Source organism: Drosophila kikkawai, chromosome 2R, assembly GCF_030179895.1.
Source record: "Drosophila kikkawai strain 14028-0561.14 chromosome 2R, DkikHiC1v2, whole genome shotgun sequence".
NCBI classification, from domain to species: Eukaryota; Metazoa; Arthropoda; class Insecta; order Diptera; family Drosophilidae; genus Drosophila; species Drosophila kikkawai.
In genome coordinates this window covers 16,473,518-16,496,464 of record NC_091729.1, presented here as the reverse complement: position 1 = coordinate 16,496,464, position 22,947 = coordinate 16,473,518, and the positions used below count along the sequence as shown (strand labels likewise).

The following is a 22,947-nucleotide window of genomic DNA, read 5'->3' as shown; positions in this document are numbered from 1 at the left end:
ATATAGAATTTACTTAGTTTTTGAACTGGCTAATTGCTAGGATTATAATTTGTTTTATGAATGCTTGAAATCAGATTCGTTTCAGTATACAAGTTTTTAGCCAACGCATTAAATGCAAATATTTTACTCATCGCTTACGAGCTCTATGAATATTTCTTAGATCAAATTCTTTATGCAGTTTTGGTTTGAATGGTTTTAAACATTTATAATTTAATTTTGTTTTGCTTTTGGAATGGCACATCAATGTGATAAAATTTGGCCTAAAACTGCACAAGTCTGCCTTGGGGACTTTAGACTACTTTTAGGCTATTTGGGATATGATAAGTGTTAAGTAGATACTTAATGGCTACGTATTCAATTGGATTGGGCTCTTGGGTCTCGGGTTCCTGTGGTTCGCCTGGTAAGCCAATGAATGTCCTTTGTAAATGCTATGACACACAGTATTACTTTACATGGCCTAACTGCTAGATTCTAGGGTGTTTTACAACTATCACACTGTAATACACTCGCACACGGCACACACACTTAAGCACCTAGCTATGTACACTTTACGCCAGCTATTTACACGGGATCCTGGCCCTAGACCATGCCCTTGGACATCATGCGAACGGTGTTCTTGAGGGCCTGCCGCTTGTTGCAGAACCAAATCCGTATCACCTCCCGTTCGTAGCCTAGCTGGTGCGCCAGTCCAGTGATCTCGGTACCTGTTCCGAGAAAGATAAAGTTAGTTATTCCGCTCTGGATCTCTGGTTTCCTTGTAACTGAAAGTTACCACTCACCCGAAGGATGCGTATTCCGCTCAAAGTGCGCATTCAGCAGCTCCAGGGCCTGCGGTGTGAACGAAGTGCGTCGCTTGCGCTTCTTGGAGGGCTCCACGCCTATGTAGTCGGTGAGGTGGTTCTGGCCCGACTTGTAGCGATTCCAGTGGCTAAAAAAGAGAGAAAACTGCCGTTAGTAAGGTCTAACTTGACTGGGTTTAGACGTCGCGTGGAATCGCCTCCATACTCTCACCTCTCTTCGGCCTCCTTCATCCAGCGCTCCAGCACAGGCTTGATCTTCTGTGCGCTCTTTGGTGTGATGTCCAGCTTCTCGAACCTGCAGTTGGGAGTTGGTTTAGGGGATTAGAAAGGCGGCTCTCTCTCGGTGGTTATAACGCAAAAGAAACGTAACTAAAGTGCCAGGACATTGTCAATTAGCATTCATTCTCGGTTTTTTGGGTACGATCATTCTTTCATTTCATTTCGTTTCGTTTCGTTTCGGGTGAGCAGCTCTATAAACTTTGCTCATTGGCAATGCCCTGGGCCAATTCGGGGAGCGCATTCGTGCAAATTAAAGGTGAAACAAAAGAAATATATGGCGAAATGAACAGGTTAATGAGCCTTGCACTTTAGTTAGGTTTCTCTTGGACACATACACCACACACACACACCACCCACACCACACACACACACCACACACACAGCCAAACAGAGGCACACATACATGTTCTGCTGCTGCGTCGATAGTTGAGCGGCGTACATCTGCGCAGCGAGTGCACTGCTTGCGTTCGATAGTTGATTCGATATTGTTCGATAGTTCGGTGGTGGCATTCGATTTCGATTGTTGGCATTCGACATTCGATGTTGAGAGAGAGAGAGTTAGATAGAGTTGGCGTTTGAATCGAAAATAAACAAATAAAAGAAATAAAATTAATTTAGCATTTAACTTGGTTTGTTGTCTGTTTTTCGTGGTTAATTTTGTTCGTATCGTTTTCTTTTACTTTTTTCTTTTTTTTTTAGCTTTGTTGGAAAATGTCCTGGCACTCTACGAAAATTGGTTCCAGAAGTTTACGAAAAACAAATGAGGGAAACATAACATATGTGGACTTAAGCGAAAAAATATTGTTGATAAAATATAATGAAACATATTGGCTAATAGGGGAGAAGAGTATCCAATAAAGTAACCTTTCCTGAAGGTTATCTAAGTCAGCTTTGAATAAAGCTCTTCTTAGTGAAATTAACGATTTGTCTTTGTCAGTTTTAAGAGTGAATCTTCATTAACTTGAACCCTCTGTGGATTTATTTTATCTCTAACCCTCTTAGAACTTTTTGAATTTAATTACTGAACTACTTTTGTAAAGTATCTTGTATCTTTTCATCTGGCATCTTATCCCGTCCATTCATATCTCACCTGCAAATGGCACTCTGGCTGTAGGCTGGTCCCTCGGTCACCGACAACGCCTGGCCCACCTGGGTCTGGGTGAGGCCCAGCGACAGGCGGCGCAGCTTGAAGGCCTTGGCGAACTCCTTGATCTCGTCCAGATCGATACCATCCACCACATTGGTGGTGGCCTGGTTGATGGTGGGTTCATCTGAACAAAGAAAGAAACACATTCGATTAGTGGATAATCCCCTGGATGACAGCTCTAAGTACACACTTAAGTCTAACTAATAAATGTGAAAATTGGCCTGACTCCCCGGCGTAATTAACAATGAAAACGACACCGTAAATTGCTGCCCTGTCGTGGTCTTAATTACAGCTAATTGAGGTAATGGCAAAACATTATATTATGGCAGCGCGTTGCAATGCAGGTAAAGTGATAAAGCACGCGGAAGACACTTGCCGGGACAAGTTGTTCTTGTCTATTAGGCAGGTGCGAAACTCACGGCTTTTATCTGCCTAATTTGTTTTTGCCAAGGCAAGGCAAGGCAAGGATGCCGAAGGATGCAAACTACTGGCGCAGAATTTTGATTTATTTATTAATGATATGCAAGGAGGGAACGACAAGGGTCCCCGGATCCGGCAGAAGCAACTCGATGCAACGTCAGCCTTGTGCTTTGGCGGTAATTAAGATGCGAGAACGGATTGAGTTTAAAGGCAGAAGCAAAGGAAGAGGAGCCAGCGGATGTGGCAGCATCCTTCGCCGGGCCGTAACTCAAGCTGTCGTCGCAGCTCGCTGGCTTTGTTTGCCTCGGTTGTTGTTGCTGCTGCCGGCTGCCTGCTGCAGCGTTTGAAATATGTCATTAAATGCGGAAGACATCTTAAGTTTTTGTATGCATCAATTAGTAGTAATTAAGCCGCATATTGTCTGCAATTTGTATGCGCAAACGATCCGAGATGTGGCAATCGAGACTGCTGCTGCTGTTGCTGCTGCTGCTGCTCTAGGTGGCAGCCTCATCTCATCCTGATGACTCTGCTCGGAAGCTCCTCTAATGGCTGCTGCTGCTCTGGGGGGCTTTGCCTTGATTTCTTGTCGTTGGCCGGGCTTGTGCTGATTGCATTTTTAATGCATCCGAAAGTTTCAATTAAGGCCTGTCGAGCGGGGCGGAATCTAATCAATTCAAAATGCTCAAACAAGAGAGAGAGACTTCCACTCTGGGGTGCCTATAATCCGCCCTAAGCTAATCCCATCAGGTCGGATGACATGGCTCGATCCCGGGCTGCCGTCTTGGCCCCGAAACCTAATCCAATCCCGGAGCAGATGCGGAGCGTGACAACGTCAACGCCGCTGCTAATTTGCCCAACACTTTCGGTTGACATCTCTCAACTTTCGGGGGCACACACACACACACTGCATTCTGGCAAGTTTTGTTTAGCTGCTCCACCTAATCCCCAGGCCAGGCCAGGACCCCCACTGGAAGTCTGCATCAATTATGAATCCTTCGGCTGCGACTCGAGAAGTCGTGTAAATGCACGGCGAAACTTTTCGCACACACGGTGACAGACGGCGCGGAGTATATCACTCCTGGCAGGAGAGTCTACTTGTAGTTGATTTTCTTTTGGAAAATTACATAAAGTGCAGTCAAGTTGTTAGGGCTGAAACGGAGCAACAGCCGAAAAGTTGCCTTTCGCTGGAAATTTCGTTAATTAATGTTGGCCAAAAAGTTCATTCCTCGCCCTCGCCTTTGTGCACAAACACTCACACATATCACGCATACGCCGTGTTGCACACGAGTGCGGCTCTTAAAATATCAAATCATCATCAGGCCGCTGCCCGGGACCCCAATTATACATGTACATTTGCGGAAAGAGCACTCGAATTTCGGGCCTCCGGCTTATTGGGATCATTAAGCCAGCTGAAGGATGCTTAGAACAGTTTTGGGGAATTTGTGTGTGAAATTAATGCTACGCTAAGGATACTTTGGGTGCTTTAAAGTTGGAATGCAAACCGATTGAAGGGGTGCACATAATACTTTTATTTTATGTTTTTATAGAAATACACCTTCAGAGGTCAATATCCTTCGAACTTGTTCAGTTTGCACTCCCGATTTAAAGTTTTTTGTAAAAAACAGAAGAAAGAATCGATCTTTACTCACTCGGAGAGTCCATGAGCAGGTCGTTGTCGTTGTCATTGCCATTGGGCGACATGTGCGGCGGTTCGCTGCGCGACGAGGGGCTCAGCTTGAGCGGCTGCATCAGGGCTCCCGCTGAAGTGGACGGCCCAGGACCTGGCGAATCCTCGCGCGGCGAGGCTGAAGAAGCTCTCGTGGCCGTGGCCGTGGGTGCTCCCAAGGACTTGGTGATGGTTAGCTCGCCATTGGAGGCATTGAGTCTGGAATAAAATTTCTTACTAAGCAACTCCCAGCAGGATGGAATCACAATTCACTTACCTGTTGATGCTGCTAAGTACGTTGGCCGTCGCACTGGAGCCCGTCGCTGCCGATGGAGCCCCACAACTGCTGGTCGAGGTGGCCGCTCCCGAGTTGGGTCCATTGCCCAGGTAATCCCGTTCCAAACGCGGAGATCCACCCAACGAGAGGGCATGGCCCTGGGGCGAGTGCGTGCGGAACAGCGGGGATGTGTAGCCTCTGTCGCTGATGCTGTTGGCCGCCGAGCTAGAGGGCAGGGAAACCGGCGGGGAGAGTCTGCCGGTGGCCATGCTGCCCCCCAGGTGACCTCCGCCCGAGCTGGACGACACACTGGCCCGGGTGGCCGTCGCCGTGGGCGTGTGAGAGCGTCGCTCGTGTCGCTCCTGGCGATCCATACGCTCCAGTCGCTCCAGCCGCTCATGCCGATCGTGATGCTGGCTGAGATTCATGCCGCCGGACGTGGGCCTGCCCTGCGGACTGTGCTTGGGCGAGCGCATACTGTGTCCGAAGTGGTGTCGCGGCGGTGGTGCCGGCGGCGAACTGCTGGCACTCAGCTCCAGCGGTTTCAAATCCATCTGCGGGGCCGTAAGTTCATCCGGATGCCTTAGGCTGATCTGGGGCAGTGAGGAGGAAACCGTCGAGGCGGAGGACTGCGGCTGCAGGTGATGGTGCAGGTGCGTCTGCGTCTCCGGCTTGATGTGCAGCTGCTGCTGCAGCAAGAAGGCGGCTCCGGGTGGCGCCTGTGGTGGTCCCTTGACCGGCAGCCCTGGGCTGCCGCCAGTGGGCGAGCTTGCTGGCGGAGATCTCTCCGCCGAGCGCCTCAGATCGGCAGCTAGATGGGAGTGCGGCAGGTGGCCAATGCCCAGGTGCTGCTCCCGTTCCCGTTCTCTTTCTCTTTCCCTTTCCCGCTCTCGTTCTCTTTCCCTTTCCCTTTGATGCTGCTGCGCCTGTTGTTGCTGCTGTTGCTCCCGCTGTTGCTGATGCGTGGCTGCTGCGGCGGCAAAGAGCTCTGGGTGCAGCGCTGTCAAGAGCTGCTGCACGCCCGTGGAAAAGAGATTGGGCTTGAGTAAATTCGTGGGTGTCTGGGCCAGCTGAGGCAGGGCGGTGGCATGCTGCAGGGCGGCCAGGGAAGGCGGCAGCAAGTCTCTTTGCTGCTCGCGTTGCTGCTCCCGCTGCTGCTGCTGCTGCTGGTAGCTAGCGAAGGCTCCGAATGCATTGGGCAAGAACTGCTCCGAGGTGGGAATCTGCGGACTCACGGGAATAGTGAGTATGGTCTGAACAGCAATGCCTGGGAGAGGTAAGAGAAGGGAATATAATTAGTCCTTAATTCAAGCCCCTTTGACTATTTTAACTATCCTTTAAACTATCCTAAAAAACACGTATATTTTCTTCGTCTCGCGTTTATCGAAAAAGCTAAATATTTTCCCTAGTCTTAGTTGATTTTGGCAGGATTACTTCGCATCCTTTTCCCCCCACACACAAAGAGAGGAAATTGGAAGTTACCCTAATCGCTTTATGGGCTCTAATGCCCCGCGACTCCGCTAGTCTGTCAGGACTCGCTAAAAGTCAAGCCAAGTCAACTATGTTATTGATACCCCAACTATATCCATCACTCACCTTGGGCCGTGGGTATGAGCAGCTGGGCCCCCTGGACGCCCTGCACCAGCTGCCCGGAGGCCAGGATCAGCTGGGGCATCTGAGCGCTTGCCGGCGGCGCCTGAAGGCTGGGCGGGGGCGAGGCGGTGGCCGCTGCCAGGACATTGGCCAGAGTCGAGGCGCTGAGGGGATGCGGCGAACTGCTGCTGCTGGGATTATCCGGCTGCTGCTGCTGGGCGGAGCTACAGGTCCCGGAGTTCTGGCCGGAGCCCCCGGAGTTGTTGCCCGAGCTGCTGCTCCCGCTGCCGCCGCCCTTGGCCGTTTTGCTCTTGCCGCCGTTAAGGGTGGGCGAGGCGGATGTGGCTCCTCCTACTCCAGTCCCAGAGCCAGCTCCCACTCCTGCTGCAGCTGCTGCTCCAGCTCCTGTGGTCGCCGGGTCGCCGCCCACGCTGAGATTCAACGGTGAATTGAACACGGAGGCAGCTAATCCTTGAAGACTTGCCAGTGCAGCGGCCGTGGCGGGATGGTGATGATGATGCTGGTGCTGGTGCGGATGCTGGTGCCCATGATGCGGATGCGGATGCTGCTGCTGTTGCTGTTGCTGCTGCTGTAGCGTGGCCAAATTTTGTAATTTTTGCAAATTTATCATGTCTTGCACTGTGGGATTTTGAACAAGAGTCACACAAAATGTTGTCATTAGTTTTTGTTGCAAAACTCTTTGCCGAATTAGTGGTGGCAAAGGATGGGGACCAGCACTAATTGCCAGTTTACTTTGGCCGGGCTGGGTTTTCGGGTTTCTCGGGGATAAATGACTGTGTCGGTGTGTCGGCCTTCGAGGATGGAAACTCGCCGTGCAGAGAAGTCTTAGATAAATTATACAAAATTAGTCTGAGGGAATTAGAGCGTTAAGTAAATGTAAATGCAGCCAAATAAGCGCAGTCGTAAATTACACTCAGAAAGGAATGTCCTTTTAAAGTCATAGAATATCCAGAAATGGCACTCTAGATACTGTATTTTTAGACGTTTACAGGGTATTACATTTTTACAATTTTAAATAAAATTTTAATATTTAAATTTTAAAAAGGAAAGGCATATACTTCATATATCTCTGCCTAATAAAGAATATATTCCCAGTCAAAGGTCCTTCTCAAAGTTCTAATTAAACCCCCAAATCATAGTCCCAATATTTTCCTTATTATTCAAATATTTCCATCCCCGAAAGATATATATTTTCTTGCATTTGGCTTTCGATATGTACTCACTAGTTCCATTCAGATGTGCCGCAAACGCCTTGGCCTGGGCCTGCTCCTCCCGCCGCAGTCGCATCTCCTCCGCCGCCTGCTCTTCCGCCTCCGCCTCCGCCTCGCCCTCGTTTTCGTTCTCATCCTCATCACCATCGATCTGCATGGGTATTGGCAGAGGCATGGGCAAGGGCGGTGAGGAGTGCTGGTTGGCCAGAGAGGCGGCCTTGGCTGCCAGGTTCTTGTAGAACTCCAGCTCCTTGACATGATCCTTGCTGTCGAACGGCGAGGGCGAGTGGGAGTGGTTGGCGGGCGGGGGTGAGAGCAGGATCTCCATGTCATCATCGTGGTGATTGCTGCGACTGTTGTGACTGTGACTGTGGCTGTGACTGTGATGGCGGTGATGTTGTTGCAGGCTATGGACTTGGCTGCTGCTGCTGGGCGAGTGGATCTTGTGGCAGCTGATTTCCTTGTCAAAGTCCTGGAAAGAAGGAGAGATTTTTATAAGTTTTATATTGCCAAGAACTTGGGTTTTGTTTCTGAATAAATTTCCCATTAATTAACTGAGCAACTGCATGTATTTAATATATTTTATATATGTAACAATTTAGCTTTTATGATTAGCAACTAAAAGTACATCCCATGAGTTTCATATAAGATCTTCAATATATCATTGTCTGTGCTGAATTGAATTATATTTTTGCCATTAATGCCTTGTCAATTGTCCGGCTGAAATATCCTCCTACCCGCCAGGCTAATGACGAGTCCTGAATCCCCGTTCATTGTTTGCTGATTGGATTATATATTTAAGCGGCCTGCAGCGGCGTCGGCATTTTCGGCCTCGTATTACATTTCATTTGTGTCTGTCGAGGCGACATTTACATGGGGCGTGTTAATAAGTTAATTTAATTTTTGTTGTAATTGTCAGAGCACATTTATTGTTTGGCATTTTGATCTGCCATTGCGGATGAGCTGGCCAATTTATGCAAATTTAATTGGTTGCAATTGTTGCGATTCTAAGGGGGAGGGGCTGAAACATATCAATATTCACTTGATTAGCCGTTTAAGCGATCCCCATACAATAGGGTATTATTGGGCTCTTTAAAATACAATTTGCCAAACGACTTTCAATTTAAAGAATGGGTAAATACCTAGCAGGACGAAAGGGAATCCTGAAAAAAAAAAAAACGGTTGGCAAGGTAAACCAATATAATTATTGGCAATTAATGCTGCCAAAGGAGTTTTAGGGGAAGGAACATTAATGCCATGAGCAGGACCAGCACCAAGACCCTTCTTTGCGTCGCGGCGGAGCTTCAATTAAATTTTATTTGCATAGGAAATTAACATAATTGTAGTGCAAAGTACAGACCGAAGGCAAAAAAACCGAAAGGGAAAGGAGCAGAAAAAATGGTAAAATCGGAAGAGGGAAGGTCCAAGGAAAAGCAATAAAAATAAGCAGTAAACGTGACAGCAAACGCTGGCAAAGTGTTAAAAAAAAAATATTTATGCAAATAAATAGAAATGTTTTCGGGGGCGTTACAAGGATCGCAATTAGCAAGACTATAAGGCTCTGCCCTGCGATTGAATAGGTGAATATTACGGGAACCATTATGGGGAAATACCCCATAAATCCATCCATCATATGCGCTTCATCTATTCCTCAGTTATCGAGCACTAACTAACAGAGACGGGCAACTGGTAGCCACATTAATTAAAGCACTTGATAAATTTCCCGGCAACGTGCTGCAGATACATTTAAAATTGACATTTATTGGCGCCGTCACTTGCACAACAGCCACTACTTAAATAGTGAGCGGGGAAAATAGAAGAAGGTCCTGCTGCCAGGACGAACCGAGTTAATGTCATTGAACAGCAAATCGAACTAAATTTATGACACGCCGAGAACGGTAGAGAGTATGGCAAAAAAAGGAAAAGAAAGCCGACACTCTGGCAACGTTAATGTCCTGCGAGTGTCCCCGTGCTTTTTTTTAATGTTCCTTTCTCTATGGGTGGGTGTGTGAGTGGGTGAGTCCATGTCCTTTATGCAAACAGGCGGCAAACAGACGGCCGCTGACAGCAACTACAGCCATACACACACACACACACCCTCCCGAGTAGTTCGGCGTCCACTGATGTGCAATGAATTAACTTTTCAACATATTTACTCACGCTCAATTGAAAAGGACCTCGGCGGCGTGGGTGTGACAATGTGTGTGTATGTGTGTGTGTGGGTGTCCCTACGGCAGCTACGGCATTGCCGCTAAAAGTTGAAGAACAAAACGTGGCCGCCATAATGAGGCGCTGAAGCCGATGGCCGGCTTTTGTTGCCAGACAGCTCTGTTTTTGTAGCCCCGCAAATGAGCGGAAATTAAAAACTGATTTAGCATTGGCCAAGCGAGAAGTCATTGGATTCTAAATCCGTATATGGTGGGGGATTATATGTGAGATGGGGTAAAGTAATGACTTTGCTTTTAATAAGTTGGGTAGGGGGAAAAGGGTAGGTGATTGAGAAATACTGGGGACTTAAATTTGATTCATTAAATTAAATTAACTTTATAGATTGGGAATTAAATTTTACCAGAAAATAAATAAGAAGGAATAAACCCAAGGCTATTTTTAGATATTTTTAAATGTTAATAGCTTAAAGAAACTTCATTAAAGAATTTAAGAACAAATATCCTTATATGTTCATATATGTTCCTATAAAAATAACATTTAAAAATCCAAAGTATAAATGTAACCATTACTTTTTGCCCAGCAAATAGGTAAAACAAAAAACCATACATACACAGTCTGCACAATCGCCTCTACTCAGAATCCGGACAGTGAAGCCCACTTAAAGCCACCCAACAATCGGCTGACCAGCCGCCACGTATACATTTTCCCTTCGGCTCTCAGTTTTTCTCGCTGTTTTTGTTGCGCCACCGACAAATGAAAATAAGTCAAAAAAATAGAAAATGAATTGAATTATTGCAAAGAGCAAGAGATGCTCGCTGCTCGCTCGCTCGCTGGGGAAAGGGGAGCTCGAGGGCGGCACAAACAGGAGGAGCACTTGACAGCCTCGAATGTGATAAGCAAAAGCCCGGCGCGAAATGGAAAACGCGATGGCAGCCTTTGCTTTTCTTCTTATTATGCTTCCCTTGCCCCAGCCCCCACCTCATGGGGTGTATTGCCACCCCGTCTCCTTCGCTGTCTGTGCTTTTTTATGCAGCATGCTTTTGAGCGCGACGCGAAATTATAATTCACACATGTGACCAACCGGAGGGGGAGGAGTGGGTGGCATTGGGTGCCGGGCAGCTCCTGCTCGGCCATTTGCCATTTGGACGGGGATGGGGATGGGGTATAGGGTGGACTGTAAAAAAATGCAATTGCCAAAAAGTAGCCGGCAAAAAGAAAGCGAAAACGCGAGGCAAGTCGACGTCGCCGAACGGTTGCGTTGCTTGTTTGCTTTAATTGCAAATGGCATTTTTTCCGTGGCAAATGGGGGAAGCGGATGGGCCAAGAGTGGAGGAGAAGAAGGATGGAGGACAACCACGTTACAAGCTGACCAACCACCACCCTGTTTTTGGGTAGAGAGAAACGACGAACGCTCTTGCTCTGCCGGCTCATAAATTGTCGAAAAATATTTGACTTGTTCTATTTTTGGTCACCCAACGCCCATCCAGAAAAACATTGCCTGCTGTGGCTCGGCAATATGCTTTCGTACTCAGCCCCCTGCTTTTCCGGGGCGTGGTGCAAAACGGGGCCTTGCACTTTTGCATATTTAATGCTTTGTTTAATGCAAATGCACATAATTTCATCACAGCAACGAGTGAGTGTGTGTGTGTGCGTAGTTTTCCTTCTCGAAATGTGAAAATATTTTTCAATTAATATTTATGTTGCTTTATGTGCCTGAATTGATAATTTCCCCATTGGAGACTCGAGATGGAAGCACAGATTGCTGGCTAAAACTGATTGGAAGTTGAGGCTGCAGCTTCGTAGGGACCTTAAGTTCCTTGTACAACTTTCTGTCTTTCCCTTGTGTGGCTCCCTGTTTATCTTTCCGTTTTGTTACCTCCTTTTAATACCCTGCTAAAAATCAACTGCCCATCAATCGCTCCATCAGCTCTCTAAACAAAAATAGAGGAGAACCCATCCTGTGTTTGATGTGACGCGGCGATTTCTTGCGCAATTTCCGCCGTGATGTCGATTAAGGTGGAGAGTATAAGCTGCAATTTACAGCCACCCACCGGCGGCGACAAACAAAAGCTGCAAGCTGCAGACATTGCAATTTTCCTCGATTTATATATATACAGATGTATTTCCAATCTATATACATATAACCGGCACGTGGGCATGTATCGGCTGTACACATATTATGTATAGCGCAAGTGAGGGGGATTTCCCTTATATGGACTGAGCGCAGCTGACAGTCGCATGGCGAATGAGCGAAAGAAAACAAAAACGAAACAAAACAACAGCGAAACACAAAAACCAAAACAAAAATGTGTAAAAAATGATGGAAGAGGGAGAGCTCTGCCCGTCGAATGGAAAAACGGAACAAAACAAAAACGGCAAAAGGCCTGAACTGGCCTCGTCTGGTTTGGCCTAGAGGATGGGCAAAGGTCCTGGTTGCTGCTGGTCCATCAGCAACAGCAGAAGCAGCAGCAGCAGCAGCAACATCAATGGGCGCGCCACTCAATCAACCCCACTGGGCGCTGGGGGGTGGCTTTAGGTGGCGGCATTGCCCGCTTGACAACAATGAAGGCCAAGCATTGTCCAGGACTCCCAGCAACTCAACCCCCAAAAGCCCTGTGCCTGTCCCAATTTTTTTACGTTTTTCCGTTTACTCTACTCTACTTTTTTTTTCCCCCACTTTTTGTGCCTTTAATTTTTGTGCTTTCCTCTTCGTCTCGCTTTCTTTTTTACAGCCCGGCCTCGGTCGCCTGCTACAACTTTCTGACTGCTTGGTCGCTGGTCAGCCGCAGTTATTCTTTGGGGGCGCCTGGGCACTGGACTCTGAACACTGGACACTGGTCCTCCCTGTGCCCGCTGCAGCGCAGCGGTCATCATCGAACGGGGCTCTGGTCAAATAAATGCAATTGTACGGGTGTGCCCCGAGCCACCCAACTCCTTTGGGCCGGGCATAAATCCTCAACCTGGCCACCCGTTGGAAAATAACCAACCCTCCCTCCGCCCCTTGAAAAAAGCTTCGCACTTTTGCTTGCTTTTCACTTTTGGCGGCACACTTCGTTCTTTTTTTGTTTGCCATTTCTTTGCGCCCAAAAATAAAAAGTAAAAGTTGCCCGTGCCACCACCCCCGCAACTCCCACCCAGTTCTTGGCCATCGACTTTGGGTGGTCAGCCATGAGAGGGTAATGGCTTCGGGTGGTTCTGGTTCGGGTTTTCGGCTCTGGCTCTGGGGCTGGGTGTCTGTCGCGGCATTTATTGCCGCAATGTAGCCCCAGGGAGCTGATTCGTTTGCCTCTCCGCTGCTCATTTGCATCAAAATTTTTAATTGGAATTGGTTGTAGAGCTGACCGAGGAGTTGGGAGGAGGAGAAAGGCTTAGCAGCGCTGACAATTGATGGGCAAAACAATTATTTATTACCTAGGGTGGTAGGGTTAAATAGATTTTTACTTGGGAAAAAGAAGAAAGTAATGGGAAATGCAAAGAGAATCGGTAAGATAATTATGGAAAGTTGTTAAATTTTATAGTGGAGTAATAATAATTAAAGGTTCCTAGTAGACAATATTACTAAGCTTAGTAGAATCTTCGAAAAGTAATTGAATTTTTACTAGAACTTTGAGCAACATCCAATATATTCCTGCTCCTTTGTATTTTCTCCAGCAAAGTCAAAGGAATTTTTGTATTCACATTCCTCCTCATTCAATAGCTTTGTAAAGGAGTTATCCTGGAAGTTGCATTGTCACCTGCAGCAATGCATTTCCCGTAAGTCCTTTGAGTCGCACGTTTGTGTACCTTCATTTCGGCCATTTTACGCACTCTGGACCTCTGCCTGTTGCCTTTATCCCTCATGGTTTTTTGACCATTTATTCGCGCACAAATGTTGTGTTGACTTTTTTAGTTTCCTTCATTTTTTTGGGGGGGGAATTTTCGCTTGCTCCATCGCATTTCGTTGGCCCCATGTATTGTTTGCTGTTTGTCTGCCGCTGTCTTGTCCTTCTTATTGGCTGCCCCTTTGTTATTCTTATTTTTTAGGCAGCCGCCGAGGAAACACACAAAAGTTTGGCGCTTTGGGTGACTCTTTTTCTCTGTTTTCCACACATGTGTGCGAGCGAGCGCTAACGCTTTTCCTCTATATTTCTCATTCGCCGCCGCGTTGGCATCAAGAAAGAGGAAAAAGTAACATTTTTTCGGGCCTCGCTGATTGGTTGCACCCTCCGCTCATCTCGGAGCTTTCTCTGCCTCTCCCATTTCCCATTTTCCACTCCCCCCCATGGCGGCAGGCACAACAATTTTTGTTTTAGCCGTAGACCAACACACCCGTTTTATTGTCCCAGCGATTTTTTCCAGAGGGTGGCGCCCCTTTTTTGGAAGTGAAGGCTACCGTTGGAGCTACTCAACGGAAGCCTCCACGTGTGTATCCGGCGGAGCGAGGTGATTGAATGCGTAATATGAGAGTGGAAGGTATACCTTTTGGTACAGGCTTCAATTTGGGAGGGAATCAATTGGAGAAGTTAACCAAAAACAGTTAAAAGAGACTAAAATTTAAATATATATTAACAATAAATTGTCTCAATAAAATCTTAATCATTTTTTCTTATTATCCTAGCAGTTTCCTAGACTTTTCCTATTTCTTAAATAATTTTCCAATTAACAAACTTCACTTTAAATTTAATTACTTTGCTGGTGAATATTTCTACCATGTCTCTGGCTACTTGAACATGCCACACTTTCGTTCTGTTTCTACCTACAAACACTTTGGAATTAATATTCGTATTTTCAATTACCACTGACACTTGTCTATGGCAGCCGAGCCCACAGGGGGATTCCGATTCCACCTCCTCGAAGGCAAGAGCCTACCAGCATTTCCGCTGTTGTCATGGACAACAAACACGCCCAGTTCCTATTCCTATACCTATTCCTATAGCTATTCCCGCTCCGATCCCAATCCCCAATGCAGAATGTAAAATGTCATTACCGCTGACATAAATGAATAGCTGCATTCATTGCATTTGGCAGCAGCGCCCAGTTGGAAAGAGATAGAGCCAGAGAGGTGGAACATGGCTGGGCTGCCTTGGCTTCCATCTTAGATTGTTGTAATGGCCGCATTAGCGTTAATTAAAGCCAAGCTATGCATAAGTTGGACAAGAATGAACTGCCCGAGCAGCGACAACTGAAGGGAATGTTATCGATGGCTGTGTGGTTGGGTGAGCTTATATGGAAGGACCAAGGGTTAACATTAAAAAGATAAAAGGAGTGTTTAAGGATAATTTCCACTAAGCTTGGCTGTTATTTAAAGCTATTACAAATTCTAAATAAAATATAAATAATTTTTATAATATTTATTTTTAATATTCCTGAAGGGTAAACCCTTTCTACCAATACTTTACTTGATTATAGTTTTAACGAGAACCCAAGCAAACTCTGAAAAATTAACCCCATTCAACTGGAAAATGAGCTTGCCCAGCCAGACTCATCTGCCGGACGACCCATGCTTCGCATATTTGGTATATGGAGAGGCCAGAAAACGTGCAACTCATATAACATTTCTAATTAAAATTTTGTACAGAGCTCCCGCCTAAGCCCCCAGCCGCTTGGAAGAAAGGTTATTAACATATTTGCCATAACTAGGGGGGCGGAAGTCCCCCATGTGTGTGTGTGTGTATGTGCTATTTGGCCAAGCTGTTGGCCATTAGTTTGCCATGCAATCGGCCAACTTGTCGTCCGAAAAAGTGAGTTCGAAATCGTTGCCGCAATCAGGGGGGGAAAAAGGCGACATGCATGCATGCATGGGTGCCTAAGTAGCTGCGCTGTCTTCATTAAAAATTGTTCACCACCATTCGACCCCAGGACCTAGCCAGCAGCCCTAACGATGCACAGAGAGAAATTGTTGGCAACAACATAAATTAATAATTGTTTAAGCTGAGAAACATCAAATTTGGCCAAGGTTGAGCTTGGAATATTAGCCTTAAAAACGAATAATATCTTTAATACTTTCTATAAACCTTATCATAATTTCAGGCTTAGTTCTGGTCATTTGTTGTTTCAGTGTATCGCTAGAAGTTGCACTACCCACTCTTAGCCCCAAAAGGCAACAACAAATCGGGCTTCATTCCTAATTTAAATGCAAATGAGATTCATTTGACGACGACGACGTCGTCCAGGCTGCAGCCATGGCCCTGCTTGGGAGCCGCCGTCGCCGCCGCCACCCCCTAACTTGGTCAATGCCACAAACACACACCTCGCCTACACACACACACCCCCCTAGATGGGGGCCAGACACACACGAGCTGTTTGGGGTCTCCTCCTTCTCCGTGGGACTCAGGTTGCAGGTCTGCGAGTGTGTTTTCTTTCGGGCGGCGGCCATCTGCATTTATGCAAGTGGCTTAAATGGCTACAAAATGCGTTGCTTTGGCGAGATTTGTAGCATACATTATGGTCGTGTTGCAGTGTTGCAGACTGTGTGTGCTGCGTAGGCGCAACCTTAAGCTCAACAATGGCGGCACTCAGCCTACGTCTGGGTCGGCCACAAATATAATCAGGCTGGAAATATGGCAAGCTCTTTGGATTTGCAGATTAGTGATGCCGAAAGAGAGAGAGCCAAGCTGCTAATTTGGCCAAAGTCTGACCGAAAAAACACCTTGAGAACACTCTGAGCAGTCCAATCAAACCGTTATCTAAGTAAATATTTCCCCACAAGCTTTGTATATAGCCAGGAAAAACTTATTACTCATGCGCCACGTTGCACTGAGCACCAATCAATATGCAGGCTATCAAATATTTAAACTAAAACTACAAAATAACAAAAATGGCTACGAAAATTTAACTCCTGCGTGCAAGCGAGATGCCTGCCGACGACAGGACCCCATCAGGACCAACAGCGAGAGCGAGATAGAGAGAGACAGAGCTGGCCGACAAAGGATTTTAATTGAGTGCAATGGCATGTGAGCGATATGTGCAGCAGGAAAATCCAGAGCGAGACAGCCGATAAGGGAGAAAAAGGGCGAAATCGGAGCCATTCAGCCCAATTTCCACCCATTGCCATTTCTTGCCATCTAAGGAGTGTGTGTGTGTGCGGTCGAAATGCATTTTGAAGTTATGAATACACATATATCCTGTTGATTTTTGAAATTATCAAGTCTTAAAACACACACACACACACACACACACAACACAGGCCGCTCCTCTAGTCTCTGTGTGTGTTTGTGGCCGCTTTTTGCATGAATTATTAAATGCTGTGTAATTTATTTGATTGTGATTGTGCCCGGCCCAGCTGGGTGTGTGTGTGTGTATTTATTGCACTTAACTGTTTGGGGTTACATGTAACAAGGCCTCTCTCTCTTTCTGCCCGTATTGTTGAAATCTTATGCATTTGTCATGAATTTGAAATATTTTCGGTTGGCTAGCTTCGTTTCCTCTCTCTCTGTGTGTGTTGTGTGTGTGTGTGCTCAAGGATGTCTGTGTTGATGGGGCCACGCATCACCCCCAAGAGCCACCCACTCTGCAAGACACCCAAAAAATGTGGGGAAAACCACCCGAAAGCTAACTGCTAACTGCATCAACTATTTGTCCATTCACATTCGGGTCTTACGTTATTTTCGTTGCAGCAATTTATTGATCAATATTTTAGCCCAGGCGTTGGTCATTAGTTAGTCTGGTCAGGACATCAAGAAGCACTTAGAGCGAAAGGCCATATATACAGGCAGTGCGTAAGATACTAGGGGAGGAAGGATCAGAAGGAGGAGGAGCTGCCACTCCCTCTGTGATTGCATTGAATATTCAGGCACCGAGAAGAACTGCCTGCGGTCAAAAAGAGCTGTCAAGACATTTTAATCAATATTTTAATACCCGTTGTATCGATTTTGTGGCTCTTACAGCTCTTTTCACACCATTAACTATGCAGGACTAAGAGGTGTGGGTACAAAATAAGTCATTAAATAATAATTGCAATACTTGGATTGACTATTATATATATCTATAAAACCTTTAAATTTATCAAAGAAAATATGCAGAACCTAATAAAAAAATAATATAAAAATGTGATAATAATATAAAGACCTACCATTAAATTCCCCTAAAAAGTCTCATTAATAATGAGCTGAATAATTTGAATTTCCTTTTAAACTCAGCCCCCTTATTAAGGTAAATTATGGAGTACAGGTAAGCATGTCACACGAGACTGCTAATGGCCACCTTTAACATATCAAAAACATAACCAATGACTTCCTTACCAAAACCTTCCCACCATTTATCGATCGTCTAAAGGTTTCTTGAGGTTTTAAACTCTTTTCACACCATTAGCCTCAAGGAATATACACATATATTGTGCGAAATGTATACACCTTGGGGAGGCCAAAGTTTGCAAACAATTACACCTGCATATATCCTTCGCGCTATCCTTATCCCGAACCCAATCTAATTAACTGTCATTGTGTTAAAAAGACGCCAAACTGGCAACCGAAAAGTCTCACCCTCTCTACCTCTTTCTCTCTGTGGCCTGCCAGTTGAACAATGACAGGCCGACGCCCCCTTCTTGCCACTTACGCCACTGCACCGCACTTGCCACCACCCCTTTCGCAGTAGTTTGCGTGTCAAGTCAAGCTCCTCCCGCCCGTCCCGTCCCCAGGACTCACGTCATCCGCTGCGCTAATACTAATGCGTTGGCAATAACAAAGGCTGCACATGCTCGCCCCAAACGAACACCCAAAGTTCCCGAGTTGTTGGCAACTAATCAATAGAGCAAAATTTACGTTTAATTAAAAATGTCTGCGTGTGTAAACCGGGGTAGGTGGCAGGCAGAAAGGAGCCTACTACACAGCCTAGATCGTGACATTAGCCAAACTGTCAGAAGGATAATTGCCTGGCTTAATGTGTAAATAGTCATTGGGGAATGTTTAGATACTTCGACTACCTTTTTAAGTTGCGAAATGCATCCTTTTAATATTTCTTAAGGTCAATAATAAATATTCTATGTAAATAATTTAGGAAATTAAAACGAAATCCCTTTCCGAATGGTCACTCCTCGAGATGGGATATCCTTTTAACCCCTTCGATTTACACGAACCATTATAATTTAAGGGCATTGGAGTATATTTTACATAAGGCTCGCTCTTGAGTTTCCCCCTGTCCGAACGATGCCGAATGTAATTAGAAATCCTCAGCAAACATACATACATATGTAAAGCGCTGCTCCTTCGTCCTGTGTGTCTGTGTGAGGAGGGCCAGGATTCCTGCTGCTGCAGTTGGTTTGATGTGCAAAATGAAGACATTTGAATTTGCGGTTCGGGCTTGAGCACCGTAGGCTATAGATTTTCTTACGACACACGTTCGCACACATGCAGGTGTTGGTTTGGGGTTATATAATGCACCCTTCCGCCACCCATCCCGACACACACACACACACACACTCGTGCATATACACCCTCTCACCTGGTTTTGGCCTCTGTCTGCCCGCTGGCCATGCAAGTGGGGCGGCATCTCAATATAAACTGCCTTCAACATTTAATTAGTGTGTTTTCGCACACAAGGCTCAGCATGTGTGTGTGTTAGTATGCAAATGGCGATGGGCGCAACTGTACATGCTCCCACACACATACACACATGCAAGCAGCTCTCTCTTCTACTTGCTCTCTGAAGAAATTGACGTTTTGTTGGTTATGCAAATTCCATGCCAACACCTTTTCGGCCAAAGACTAAGAGAAACTTAAGTGTACACCGGGAAAAATGAAGGGTATGTTTATGAATTGGACATATTGAATTAATTTCACATATTTTAATTCCATTTGGAAAGTGGAGGAAGTATTTCTGGAAGGATAAAACCATCTCTGAACTTTTTTTTTACCATAATATAAACCCATAATGTATAATATTTTTTTTAAGCATATATATTTATTATTTCTTAGGCTTTATTTAATTCTTAAGTAATTATATTAGGCCCAACATCTAGTTTAAATCTATAAAAACCAATTTAAATCTTTCTTCATAAATATTTTCCATAATATCTTTTCTATTCTTCCTGTGTACTTCACCATAAACCCCCAGGACCTACACCCTCACACACACACATATGTCTACCAGACACACTAACACTAACACACACACAATTGCCTTTTATAATTAATTTTACAGTTAAGTGTATTTCAAGAAAGTTAAATTTACGTAAATTCGAAAATTTTGAAAGGCCATTGCCTTGGCCAGAACGCTCACACATACACACACAACCACAAGGGTTAAGGCCCTGATGCCAGCAAGGAGTGAGAGAGGGTTTATGTGTGTGTGTGTGTGGTTTGTGTCTGAGACATTTGACTGCTTTTCGGGCTAAGCCAGCCACTTCCCATGCTCCTGCCACCCCCACTCCTTGGCCAACGCAAATTTTATTGAAATTGCCAGGACTCCGACTTGGAGTACACAAGGCTGGACGGGGGGCAACGGGCAACACTTACATTATGCAATCTAATTATGTCCTGACTGGCTTCTCTGTATGAGTGCTAGTGTGTGTGTCGAAGGCCAAGACAAAATGGCGTCTTAGCTCAGGCTTAGAGCAACTTCGGCTGGGATAAAGTTCTAAGACAAATCGAGGGACACAAATGACAAAAATTAAAACTTTAATTACATTATAAAGAAAGCATTTCATAGGTTTTATCTATAAGATGTCCAAGCCAAAAGCTGGTCTAAAATAAAGCCTGAAGTCAGTTTTTTAACTTTCAAATTAAAATGTTAATGATTCAAGTTTAATTCCATTTTGAAACCTTTAAATTTGATTATTAAATATTTAAGTAAAGCCTAAGATAACTTCTAATTTATGTATAAATCCCCAATGCGAATCTCTATTAACTCTACTGAAAATCAATTTCGAACCCCCGGAATCGTCCTCATTAAATTGCTTCTTGTAGGACTAATGAAATCATTAAAATTGTTTAAAAGCAAATTTTCGTTGGCCAAGCCGTAGGACACACACACACACATATACACAGAGCATGCAAAATTTATGTGGCAACTAGAAACTATGTTTTGGCAACACACACACAAACAGAGAGACTACCACCCCCACACACCAAGACGCACAGACAGGGACACTCGTATGTAGTCGGCAAAGGACATTGCCTTGAGTTAGGATCGGGGCCGAGGCCGAGGACAGACAGCAAAAGTTGCCCGGCTGAAGGCGGTGGTAAATCCTTGGCAGGGACACCCATCCAGGACCCACTTCCCTTTACCCACAAGGACTCCATCCCCACTGGCCGCGTGCGCTACTTAAACCCTTGCCGAAAACTATCCGCAAAAGGGGTTTGCGCGGAGTTGTCGGGGTGGCCAGACATCGAAAACATGATTTTAGTGTTTTCAAATTTGAATTTTAAACAAGTCATAATATAATTTGGCTAAGCAGCAGCAGCCGGAGAGCCCCTGCCTGTGTCCACTTGCCGGGCCTTAATCCGAGCAACCCAGCCGTGCTGTGGAGAGAACCTCGGTTCCAACCCTTGCGCGGCGTCTATAGAAAATTAGCCCAGGCCCTGGCTCATTTTCCAGCTTGGCGTTTTTCTTGCAGCGCCGAAATTGGGAAATTTAAATTAGATACAAAAGTCTCTATAGCCGCCCAACTGGGATAAGAGCGAGCGTGAGTGTGGGTGCGTGCCAACTATCTCACACGAAATATTGTAATTTTCTTGCAACTAAAGACGTAAACGGATATTAGCAGCAAATTAAGCCCTCCTCTTGTCCTGTTTCTGGCTGTCCTTAGCCGTCCTGCTTGGGTGTTCTTAGCGATGGCAGCGTTTCGTTATCGATAATGGTAATTTTAAGCGATTTAATGGGTTAAAAGATAAAAATTATAAAATTCAAGGATTAAAGTTTCAGCATTTGCTGAAATAGTTTTAACGATCTAAAAAATAAAGCTAACTAGGAAAAAAAACCTAGATATAAATAGGATTACCTACTCTTTAAGCATATATATTTTTGTTATTAAAGATATCTTTAAAAATCTCCCATAATTTATTTAATATACAAACATCGATAGTTTCTCCCGATTTCCCCCATCTCTAGGCATAATAAGTAAATTGAAACTGCTTGGGCAACAACGGACAGCAACATTTTCGATTCGGGTTGCTGCTGTCTTGGGCTTTGGTCTGCTAAAAGGGTCCAAGTATATAGTTTAAATCATACTCGTGTCGACGTCGACTTGGCTACATTTTAAATATGCTTCTTGGAGGGGGTGGCGACAAGGTTGTGGGGGCTTGGGCTAGGGTTAAGGGGCGTGTGGACTCGGGGTTGGGGATTCTCCGGACTTTGTGGGCGGCGTAGTTCAGCTCAGCTCAGTGTGTGGGCGGGCAACTTGGCCTCTCCATTCTCTATTCTAATTTCTAATTATTTCTTCATGTGTGTGTAAGGGGGGTGTGTAGATAGTGTGTGTGTGTGTGAGTGCCTGACCAGATGGGTGGGCCAAGCTGAATCCTGCCCTGCCACATCCGTCCGACTGTCTGTCTATGCGAATTAATTAAGTGTTTTCGTGCGCGGGCAAATCCTTTTGCGGTTCAGAAACTTTTGAGGTCGTGGGGGGAAATCAATTATAAATTAAACATTTATTAAAGAAAGCGCACACATTGCCCGGAGCCTAGCTATATCCCCCCCCCCCATACCTTCGATCCGGGTAACCCAAAGTTTTGCGCTTTACCTATGCAAATCAGCTGCGGCATAAATAATGCGACATCATTATTTAGGCGAAGGTAGGTAGGCGCACACACGACCGCGATTCTGTGCCAGAACATTTCTGTCGTCGGCCTGGCCATCCATCAATTATGTCTCCGCAGCTGGGGAAGCCTCCTCCTTTTTCTTCTGCGGATTCGATTGTCTTCGGGAGATGGAGCAGCCCCTGGCTTCCGCTCCCCTTTTGATTATGCACATGCATTTGGGATCGTACATCAAACTCGAACTCGAATAAATGTGACGGCCTGCATGCATTCAAAGAAGAGAAAACCAAAAAATAAAACGAGTAACAAAATACGAACAACCACTGTCGGGAATATGCTGATAGATGCCGGGTATAACTGATTTGTGTGTGTACCCGTATATATCTGAATTGGTAATTTGCTATAAGGCGACTTTAATATGGCACGCAGTGGTCCGCCAGCCCCTTGTCCTCCTCTTGGGGACACTTTGCATACTCATCCGCAGTTGGGCAAATGTTTTCAATTTACATGGCTAAGCGGTAGTGTGGTAGTGTGGCCAGGGTTTCACAAGGGAAAACATGATATGGTCCTATTATTGTATTATAATAAGATGAGTAACCCCATTTCGATATTTTCAAGTGACACCAAACTGTCTTGAAATGAGAGAGCTCATTATCTGTTGCTTACGCACCTTACTAAAGGACCTTGGTTCCTCTA

General features: G+C 45.5%; 1 protein-coding gene across 3 annotated transcripts in view; it reads right to left on the bottom strand.

The window, feature by feature from the left end:
* Position 1: 1 nt before the first annotated feature.
* The window catches only part of pdm3 (pou domain motif 3), a 67,615-nt gene continuing 44,669 nt past the window's right edge, over positions 2–22,947 (bottom strand). Inside the window, exons 3-11 of one of the 3 annotated variants that reach the window (XM_070284421.1) lie at positions 7,427–7,886; positions 6,186–6,821; positions 4,590–5,856; positions 4,296–4,531; positions 2,170–2,350; positions 1,483–1,539; positions 1,012–1,095; positions 780–928; positions 2–704 (exon numbers count right to left, since the gene is read on the bottom strand). In XM_070284421.1, coding sequence (XP_070140522.1) covers positions 580–704; positions 780–928; positions 1,012–1,095; positions 1,483–1,539; positions 2,170–2,350; positions 4,296–4,531; positions 4,590–5,856; positions 6,186–6,821; positions 7,427–7,886 — 3,195 coding nt within the window. In that variant the 3' untranslated portion in view covers positions 2–579. Of the gene's footprint in view, positions 705–779; positions 929–1,011; positions 1,096–1,482; positions 1,540–2,169; positions 2,351–4,295; positions 4,532–4,589; positions 5,857–6,185; positions 6,822–7,422; positions 7,887–22,947 lie in introns of those variants that run through there. The other 2 variants (XM_017161484.2, XM_070284422.1) reach the window with 2 other exon arrangements.